Raw genomic sequence first — 11,267 nt, 5'->3', positions numbered from 1 at the left:
CACACTTATATAGACTAGATGATATCTTCATCAAATCGACGTGAGACAAAATTTAAACGATTTGTACACTGTCAAAGCCAATTTTGATCTCAGTTTTCATCATTTTGTACAATACAATTATTTGTTGTTTTACGCATAAACCTACAAACTGTTAAACATTACATAAGAGCAAGAAATACTACTAGAAATAGTTTGTGTTCTTAATTTTATGTTTTGCATATATATTTGAATAATTATTAATACCACTCTCATCGCATTTAATGTCACCTGAGATTAAATTGTCTAATTATTTTTCTAAATACTTAAATGTCTCGAATACTTGCTTGTCTTTAATATGATTTTTTAGTTTTTTTAATTTAATTTTAATAATATAATAATGTTACTCTCTCCGTTTCTTCATAGTTGAGTCATTTTTCCATTTCAGGAGGTTTCTTCATAGTTGAGTCATTTTCATATATGGTAAAAAAAAAATTCTTTTTTACTTTACTCTCTCTTATTTTTTTATCTATTTATTTAACACACACAACATTCATTTATAAAACTCTGTGTCGAAAAGTTCCGCCTCAACTATGAAGAAACGGAAGGAGTATTATTTTAGAATTTTCAGCGATAACATCACAGCAGTATTGATTGACATCAGATTATTAGGGTTGACTTCGATACTTCGAAATTTATTATTCTAAAAGCGGTTTATGCATGTGGTTTTTATCATATTAAAAAACATCAAAACCTGAAATAAATGTGTTCAGATTGGTAAATAGGTTTCCGTGTCACTAATTTAATTTAGGGTTAGCTGTAATTAAGCGAGTGCGTAGTATATGGCAAGTTGACCTGGACAAGTTGCTAATATTCATATTGATATATGTTTAATTAATGAATAAAAAATGGAAAAAAGTAAGTCCATTCTCATTTCTAATTTAATTACGATTTGGGAATCATAGAAATAATTCGATATTATGATAATTTTTATAGCGGTATTTTGGCATCTCAAACTAGTTATGCTCCACAATAGATTTAATAAATGAATCTATTACAATGGAATGAGTTTAGGCTTAATACTGATATGTAGTAACAACGAATATCACCCAAAAATATTATGTTAGGCGCCGACGACGAGTGTGTAAAGTGATACTCACTACTCTGAAGTTTGATCTAAAGAATTCGGGGAAAGAATAAATTAAGAAAGTCAAACTAACACAAAAACTATAGCTAGATTAATTGGATGGAGGCCTCATTAATTGTAGTACTTAATATAATGAGATAGTGAAAATATCTTTTATTTCGACTTTAAGAAAGAGCAATGCAAAAGCATCTCCCCATTTTGATTCTATTCCATCGTCTATATTTTTTACAGTTCATTATCGATGTATGCCACATTTGAATCCAGAAAAATGGAGCGAAATGATACGATGAAAATTAAATACTCCCTCCGTCCAAGAGAAATAGAGCTATTCTGTTTTTATCCCTTGTTTTGGAAAAATGATAATAAATAGTTAAAGTGGAGAGAAAGAAAAGTAAGAGAGAGAATAATATAGACAATAGACTTCTCTATATTATTCTCTCTCTTACTTTTCTTTCTATCCACTTTAACTATTTATTACTCCTATCATTTTTCCAAAACGAGGAATAAAAATGGAATAGTCCTGTTTTTCGTGGACGGAGGAAGTATAATACTTCAAATATCACTAGAATTTGTTGGTCATGACAAATGATTTGGACGATTATTCCTACCTTGAAAATGCTTCAAATTTTTTTTATTTGGATCCGTAGTGAAGGTGGACCTTTCATTGAATATCACCAAATTGTCGTTTGTTAAGGACCTTCTCCTTAACTGCGATCTGCAGCGTGTTTGCGGTGATCGAAAAGAGTTCCGGCGCCCTTCGCCGGGTCGGCATAATAGTTTCGAGTTGTGCGCGGGTTCCTCCCATCGAGCAACGCGATAACTAGGCGGCTGATAGAATACTCCATCGTCCAATTAGGATCGGCGGAGGGAATCCAAATTAGGATTGGAAAACATACGTTATCTTTGGGGAGAAATAATAATTCTTATTCATTGATTGAATGAATGAATACAATATCTCCTATTTATAAGACTAGAATACTAAGAAATAAATATCTAAACAAATATAGAAAAGATACGATAAATCAAAATATAACTAAATAATTGGGATTTCTAAAGATATGATATGGGATCGTATCAACTCCCCCACGGTTAAAATCCACCTTGTCCTCAAGGTGGAAACCACGAAGCAACGAAGAGTTGAAAGAAGAATCTTTGGCGAATAATCTCTTCCCGGATCAAACACACACCGAGCAGCTGAGCGTTTCCCTTCATCATCTCCATTAAATTTTCGAGCATTAGTGAAGACAACATGTTTGACAAACACGTGTAGCTCGATGCGAAAGTTTTCTGCGGCGGAAAACAAGCACTTGATAACTTCTTCTAGTGGCAGCTATTTCTCGCTCTCATGTAAATCCGAATTTTCCATCTGCATAGCAAGAAATCCATACTTTCGTTTGCTAAAACTGACAAATATACCAGGATCGAATGCGCGCAAAATGATCACTTTGATCATCCCAAATATATCATTGTCTTCCTCATCTTTACTCCCCACTAAACCCTTCGGTCCCATCTCATTTTCTTTCCATTTATCTTCAACAATGTTCTTCTCTCCCACAACATCATTAGAACAAGGCACAACTTTCTATATCAAACCATACTCATCAACATTTTGCAGATTCGTATGCCGCTCCTTTGACCTTGAGCTCGTGACAGCAGCTTGCGGAAGACGATCAAAAGCCAACAATGGAGCGTTCTCCGGCAGCGATTGCAAGGGCCGAGAAGGTCCTGAAGTGGAGTAGGGCAGCAGCTCCAAGGGCGGTGGAGGACTCGGCTGCTGTGGCTGGCAATCTGATCTGGGCAGCGTTGGCGGCGGTTGGTAGTCTTGGTGGGGCTGCTTTGCGACAATGGTGGCTGGTTGGGGCAGATTCGAATATCGGACAGCAGCTGCAACGGGCGGCGACGCTACTAAATTGCAGTGACTCATCATGCTCGAGCGTTGTAGTGATTGGAGATCCGACCTGCAACTGGTATACTCGATGGTGCGGTGTGGCGGTGGAACCGATGAGACATTTGGGGGTAAACCCGACATCACAAAAGAAACCAGGATCGGCGGAGGGAATCCAAATTAGGATTGGAAAACACACGTTATCTTTGGGGAGAAATAATCATTCTTATTCATTGATTGAATGAATGAATACAATATCTCCTATTTATAAGACTAGGATACTAAGAAACAAATATCTAAACAAATATAGAAAAGATACGGTAAATTAAAATATAACTAAATAATTGAGATTTCTAAAGATATGATATGGGATCGTATCATCGTTCAAATAGTCATTTCTCATCTTATTTCGTTGTTTCTTCTTGACAACTTTCATAGCAGAAAACACTTTTTCAACAGATGCAATCACGACAGGTATAAGACTAATATCAATTGAATCAAGGGATAGAAAATTTGATCTTTCTTTGTTTCAACAATAATAAAGACTCCAAATCTTCAACGCCTATCATGCATGCATCTCTTCTCACAACGTCGACAAAAATTTGAAGTTGTTGAGATAACATCTACGAAAGTCCTAAATTTCACCAGCTTCATGAGGCAGTGTTGAGCGTTCCTGAAGGGAGAGATCTCAGATATGGATGCACCACTTGATGTTCCAGCAGAGAGGCCAGGGACTCTAGTTAGCTCAGCTTGGGTTGGGTTTATTTTAAATATAATTGCAGATTAATTGCTTAATTTCTCTCGGGCCTATTAGATTGCTTGGTTAATTGGTCTTGGCACAAAGGAGAGGATTAATTTGATTTTGCTTTAGTTAATTAGGTTGGGTTGGCCTCATTTTAAACTTAATTAAAGATGAATTGCTCGGTTTGGGCTAATTTTTGTTTTCCCTTATAGTTGAAAATTTATTCAATTTTTTTTGAAAATTTCCAGTTAAAACATAATTCCAACAAACCATTATGGTCTCTTGATACTAAATAATGCGAAGTGATTAGTGATCCAATCTCCTGCTTTTAAAACTATTCTTAACTACTACTCAACTATATAAGTACTATTTGCATTAAGTAGTACATAAATTTTGGAAAAAAAAATCAAAAAATTTTATTAAAAAAAATTATTAAAAAGTTAAGGTGGTAGAAGCTAAACTCCTATACGGCTTTATACCTTGATCACAAACTGTGTGCCCGCAAAGTGCTTTTAAGTTTACTTACAGGCTTTGGAAAAACTAGAGTGAGTATATACCGTGACTTCACATGTCTTAAACTTAATAAAGTTACATTAGTTGCAATATTTTCGTTTCATTCATATGTCATGCATCTCAAATTATACATTCAAATAACTTTTTCTATTTTCATACTTCTTTTGTAAGAAACCAAGAACTTGAGCATAACTCAACATATTACTATAAATACACCACCAACAAATCAACGATATCATTATATTAATCACATTATTCAAAACAAAACCCTAATCAAAACCCATGGCTACTTCCTTCCAAACCCTAATTTCTCTCCTTGCCACCATAGCTTTGTTCCTCACGGCAGCGGAAGCACAGCGACCGCGTCCGCCACCAAGAAGGACCTCCTTTACCGTCACCTTCAACGGCTCGAGGCCATTGGACCTCACCTTCCAAGGCGACGCCTACTTCCCTCCGGGAGCCACCCGCCTCCGCCTCACGAAAACCGACGTTTTCGGCAACGCAGAGCTCAACACCGCCGGCCGAGTCTTGTACTCCAACCCCATCAGATTCTTGGGAGGGAGGCGGCGGCGGGCGAGAGCCAGCTTCGAATCCACCGTGAGATTCGTCATCACGCCGAACCGAGGCGACACCAATCCGCCGGCCGACGGCCTCGTCTTCTTCCTCGCCCCCGTCAACTCCACCCCCGACGCAAGCGGCGGGAGCTTCGGAGTCTTCGATTTAACCGGAAAAAAGGCGTCCGTTTTTGCAGTGGAGTTCGACATCTTCAGCAACGAATGGGACCCGAGTTTTCGTCATGTAGGGATCGACATTCAGTCTCAGGTTTCCAGCAACGTGACGGCGGTCGACGACGCGATTTTGGGGCAGGAGGTGAGTGCCCGCATCGACTACAATGCGGCCACAAATTTGATTAGGGTTAACGGCAGCGTCGGTGCGAGGGGGTTTGAGGTGAGTTATGTGTACGATTTGAGCACTATTCTACCTGAACAAGTTCAGGCCGGATTATCTGCTGCCACCGGAGGTTTGGCCGCCGTTCACGACGTCGTCGCGTGGTCTTTCAGTTCCACCATGCGGAGAAGAAGGCCTAATAGCGGCGAGTTTGAGAATTGAGAGTTTGAGTTTGGAAATAATGCTATAAAAATGTACAATCAAGTATGTATCCGGTATTGTAATTAATATCGAAATAATGCAATAAATACTAATTACATTATGTTTAGTTTTTATTTTATACAACTACGTACTACTACCTACTACCTCCGTCCCTGAAAGTTTGACACAGTTTACCATTTCGGTCCATCCCTGAAAGTTTGACACACTTTACTTTTTACCATTATAGGTAGTGGACCTCATATTCCACTAACTCATTCATACTCACATTTTATTATAAAACTAATTCTTTAATAGTAGGATCTATATCCCACTAACTTTTTCAACACACTTTTTACATTTCTTAAAACCCGTGTCGGGTCAAACCGTGTCAAACTTTCAGGGACGGAGGTAGTATTAAGGAGTATTAAACTTGAGGAAATTATAATCAAACTACCTTATGATCCAAAGTTGATATCACACTATTCTTTTTTATTTGTCCAAAATATATCATATTTTTATCTTTGGAATAAATAAATCATAATTAATACATCGAATTATGTATTCTCTATATTCATATTATTTAAATTTACTATTTTGACAATGATGTCTACTTCAAATACAAAGGTGAACTTCTTTTTGCGTATCTTTTACTATCCGTAAATGATAGTAGTAGTATTTTGGTTATTGATCCAAAAATTAAAGAAACAATTTCTAAAGATTTATGCCTAATCAAAATGGATCTTTAAATTATGCACGAGTGGAACTACTTAATAAAAAAGTACACATAGAATAAATCCCAAGATTGAATTTAAGCACGTGATTAAAACTCCGTAATTAGACTCTCAAACTAATTAGTCTGGAACATTAGATAATTCCATAATCATTCGAGAAGTAAATTAACGTTACCCAATATAATTTAATTAGCATCAACCCATAAATAAATTAAAGATCAGCCTACTTAATTAATTAAAACTAGCCCAACGTATGAGTAAAGATAGCCCAAGCTAAAGTTCCCCAATTATTAGTTCTGGGCCCATGATTTTAAATTACTCTCTGGCCCAAACAAGAAAAGAGACCATCCCAAATTAAAGGTAAGCGTAATTAACCCTAATAACGAAATTTCTCTATTATATTGGTCACCCCAAATCATAGGGGAAGGGAGTAAACAGCATGGTGTGTGTATTTACCTTCGTCGAGCAAGGAATTAATTTATCTTCTCTCTACTCCTTTTTCTCTTCTCTGCTCTCTACTTCCTTTGGGACGGTGAAATGCGAAAAGAGTAATATGTGTGGAGGCGGAAAGATTAGGATATTCAGATTGAAATACCGTGTTTTGCGAGAATGTGAGTTAATAATTTGGGGAAATATTGGAATTGATTATTTTGGTACAGGATTTGCTGATTGGCAGCGTGAAATCGTCAAGAAAAAAAAAGAGTGTGATGTTATATGGCCCTTATCTCTAAAAGTCTAATTGCCAATGTTTAGTAACCGGGCCCAATATCCAGTGGCCCAGTTATGTGTGCGTTTGGCCCGGGTGGTGTTTGAGAGAAGCCTTTTAACCTCCTAACCCTAGATCTTTCTCTCTCATTCAGTTTTCTCCCTTTCCTCTGATTAGCTACGCTCTGTAATTCTAGGGTTTGTCCCTTAGTGATTCTCTGTGCTCTGGCTTGAGATCTTCTTCCTCTCTCTCTCTTTCTCCTGAGTGTTTAATCTCTGGTGAGTGTGTGAGCGGTGTGTAGGAAACCTCTGGTTTCTGGTCTGTGATTCTTGACCGTGAGAGGTTCCTGGTGTGGCTAAGGGTGTGCGAGGAGAAACTTTGAGAGTGTGGTGTGCAGGCTTGTGTTGGTTCGATTCAAGGCCACTGGATCTAGGGTTCTGAGATACATCGTTGGTGGATTGTGGTCTGCCTGTTGCTTCTTCACTCTTGTGGCAAATCAAGTTGAGATTTGGGGATTTGTGGGCTTGGTGTTAATAGACCTGTGCGGTTGTACGTGGTGCAACTTGAGCCTACTGTGTTTCAAGATCCTCTTTCACTTTTCTCTTTTCTTTGTCTATTTTGTAGGCATAAATTGTTTCCTTGAAGTTACTAATTGTTTATTGATGTTTCAGGAAGATCTAATCAAGTAGTTGCTTAGGATTTGTTCTTTCTTGTAACTGATCTGTTTAGTGAGGCTTGATCACCTCACAAATTGTGTAGACTTCGGTTATTCAACCTTAGCCTTCGGCTGGTCGATCCCTAACAAAGAGGATTGCATTGGCTAGGGTAGGTACATACCTTATTTTTTACCTTGCCGAAAATTCGATATGAGCAAAAATCATATACCTTTACCTAACCATGATTTTCAGTATATCGAACTTCGATACACCTTATTTTCAATATGATGAATTTAAACTTATTTTTTATAATATATTAAAATGAGCCTCTACGTATGTTAGGTCAAACGCTAGAGATACCTATGTTTAAAAATATACAACAAACCCCTCTACGTATCCCTCTAAGTATGGATATAATATCATTTGAGATCCTATTTTACTATTTTACAGTCTTCCATGTTCATTTTTCTTTCTCTTTTTTACATTTATGCCACTGAGGGCATTTTTGTCTTTAAAATGCAACAAAAAATAAAGGAATGAAACGCAATTACTCTTCTTATCTTTTCTTTGCTTCATGTATGCTATTTTCATTTTTTATTTAAATACTTAAAATTTAGATTCATATTAATATACTTACAAATTCTAATTAGAATATCAGATTATATAGGTATTTATTTATTTGTTGTTCAATATTTTGTATTTTGCACTTTTTCTTTTTCAGTGTAATATTTGTTTTAAAAATTCTAATTACAAAAAGTGTTTTTGAAAATAAAATCAGGAGTATCATAATATTATGTAGAATGGTAAAAAGTGTAAAAAATAAATAAATACGTAATACTTATATGGAATCTAATTAGAATTGGCAAGTAGACTAATTTATAAATCTAAATTTTAAGTATTTAAATAAAAAATGCATAACAGAAAAAGAAGTACTAATTTAATAATTATAAAAATTAGAAAGACTAAAACACCCTTGGAGTGGCATTTTGGATAAAAAAGTGAAGGGAAAAAAGGCATGAATGACTAGAAACAATGAAGAAGGACGGACCTCAAATGATATTATATCCATACGTAGATAGGTCTGTTGCATTCTTGAAAACATGCGTACCTCTAGCGTTCGACCTGGCATACGTATGGACTATTTTTGTAGTTCACTCTGTGTTCAAATGTCTTAAATTTTATATTTGACCAAGTGAAAAATAAATTAGTTATTTGGACTTTTTTAAGAACCCCGTCGTGTGAATTGCCTTCTATGTCATGATTAATCATATTTCTTCATTTAATAATTTAATTCAGGATTGAAAGAGTTGTCTCTCTATGTTGTTTCGACCCGATCATTGCTACAAATATATTACAAAAAATTGTTAGATTTAATGATTGTGACTTTGGGAGTGTGGAAACTCGACAAAATGACGGGAAGCTGACGTTTGGGACAGCTAGTTACATTTTTGAATTAAAACAAAAGTCCATAGTCGGTTGCACGGTCATATAGTGGCCTAAACTACACAATATTTTAGTGATCTTATGAATATTATATGTAATTTTATTAATCATCATTATGTTCCCATTATGTGTGCATTTTTACTCTTTTGATTAGTTTAACAATCAAAATACGTATGTTATTTGACAATTAACCTATTTTAACAACCTTGTTATTGTCTTCTATGTCTTAGCAAGTGAAAACTAATTAAATACGTATGTTATACATTTGAGATTATTCAAGGAACCCCATCGTGTATATATCCTACTGTGTTTTGAAATTAAATTAGATATTTTTGTTTGTATTCGACGTTGATTCTATTTAAATACTCCTATATAGTACTTTAGTTTTCTTAATAGTCGAAACATGTCATGTGAACAAAAATTAGTTGACAAAGAAACATGTTGAGTGATAGTGGTAGCTTAGAATCATGTTAGTTGACACGTACATTGATTATAATAGTAGTTAAGAAATATAGAAGAGAAGGCTCAATCACTAGTCCTTATTATGACACACAGACACACAAACACTAGACGTAGAACGACTTTGAACAACACGCGCGATACGATAGAGAAATGTAGGTCTTCACGGGATGGTAGAAGTGAAATCCCAGGTGCTGACGTCGTGAACTGCGACATAATCACCGGTGGAGGAGGCGAGTCCGACTTGAACGCTGGAGGGAAGACTCTGGCTCAAGTCGTAGGTAAAGGTGATCGGGAAAGTGAACGATCCATCAGTGACGGAAGCGCTGATTGCTTTGGTGGCGGCGACGTAGGAGGCTTTAAGAGTGAGCTCCTTCCCGAGAAAGGTGTCGGGGATCGAGGTTTTAGCCGAGGGAATCCTAGACTCGATGTCGATCCCAAGGTTCACAAATCCCCGGGTTTCAGAGTAGATGTCGAAGGCAATGGCAAACACGTTAGATGTTTTGAAGGTGGAAGGATCAAAGATGCCGAGGCTGTCTCCAAATGGGTAGAGGAAGTTGTGGCCAGCGGGGACTATGAAGAAGGCGAGGCCGTCAGCGTGTGGGGGAGTGTTATAAGGTCTTATGATGAATGTGACGGTGGTGGTGAAGTCGGCTCCGTTCCCGAAAGGGATGGTTTTGGAGTGGAGGATTCGCCCAGTGCTCCACTTTTGAGGAACGTCTTGATCGTTGGTTCTGGTGAGGCGGAGGACGGGGGTCTCTCTCGGGTAGTCAGCGTCGGCTTGGTAGATTAGTTGAGTCACTTTGCCGGGATTGTAGAAGTCGTAGCTGAACTTGGTGGTTTGAGGAGCCATGGCTAGGGTTTTTTGCTTGGTAGTATATTTCAATATTTGTGTTTTGGTGTGGAAGGAAATAACCAAGGGTGTCTTGTATTTATACTAGTTTTAGGGAATGCATGCTTACATATGCTTATTAAAAGTATCATGTGTGAATGAAATCATCTTGTTAATTCAAAAGTCATTGCTGGGTGGCGTTTTATGACAGGAAATTGTATTTCTTAAATACAAGTCGATAGTTTTTAAGATAATACTATCAACTAAATGAGACTTAACCATATTTTATTTTTGTAATACTTATGATTATATTTTTAAGGATGACCTAACATGTGTTATTCGTATTATTATTATTTAGAGATATTGCTAAACTCTTCCTGAATAACTAAGTACAATTATTTCAAATCAATAGGATTTTGGGAGATCTAGTAGTGTATAAGTTGTCATGTGTAATTCGTATTATTATTATTATTATTTAAATTTAAAATGATGAAAAGAACTACTCCCTCCGTTCCATAGTAGTTTGATTCTGGAAAAAGGCTAGCCTAGTAAATATAAATATGAATTTCAACATTTAATACTTCTGCAATAAATTAACCATAATGTATAAAATTTATGATGCATAAGATCAGGAAAAGTGCAAGACATTGAAGAACTTCTTCATGGCAAGACAATCACGGAATCTAGGGTTCATATCTTGTGTCCATAAGTATGAAGATCTTGGTTATGTTTTATCTTAGATATCAAAATCTTAACTAGATTCTTATATATCGGCAGCAATATCGACAACACGCTTCCGTATCTATCAAGATTCAAGAACATGGTTAAGTAGTTTTTTTATATTCTGTAATTTGATTAAATTAGAGTGACGAGCGTGATTATATCCGTTTTAATTTTTGAATTTTTTACTATTCTTTCCGGGATCATAAAAAGATAGTCGAACTAAATACGGTCATTATGTAGGTGAATTTCTTCCTTAGTTTATCGTTATGAACTGAGAAAAGATTTATCTATCTATCGTCTCTTATTCTCTTCTCTATCCTTTCTTTGCCCTCCCTATGTGACCGTACTCTCTTACGTCAGGATGA

At 36.3% G+C, this 11,267-nt stretch overlaps 1 protein-coding gene and 1 pseudogene across 1 annotated transcript; both read left to right on the top strand.

Annotated features, from left to right (window-relative positions):
• The first annotated feature begins 4,524 nt into the window (after positions 1 to 4,524).
• Positions 4,525 to 5,479, top strand: LOC125220534 (agglutinin-2-like). Its single transcript, XM_048122696.2, has one exon. It carries the CDS (start codon positions 4,546 to 4,548, stop codon positions 5,371 to 5,373), a length of 828 nt encoding a protein of 275 aa, XP_047978653.1. The 5' UTR covers positions 4,525 to 4,545; the 3' UTR covers positions 5,374 to 5,479.
• Positions 5,480 to 8,477: 2,998 nt separating this feature from the next.
• LOC148933958 (uncharacterized) lies at positions 8,478 to 10,060 on the top strand (annotated as a pseudogene).
• Positions 10,061 to 11,267: the final 1,207 nt, after the last annotated feature.

The sequence above is a fragment of the Salvia hispanica genome, chromosome 1 (genome assembly GCF_029641045.1).
Source record: "Salvia hispanica isolate PSC_SH4W2 chromosome 1, Shi_PSC_v1, whole genome shotgun sequence".
NCBI lineage: Eukaryota > Viridiplantae > Streptophyta > Magnoliopsida > Lamiales > Lamiaceae > Salvia > Salvia hispanica.
Note: the sequence above shows the minus strand (reverse complement) of the source record. Positions and strands in the feature narration are given on the sequence as shown.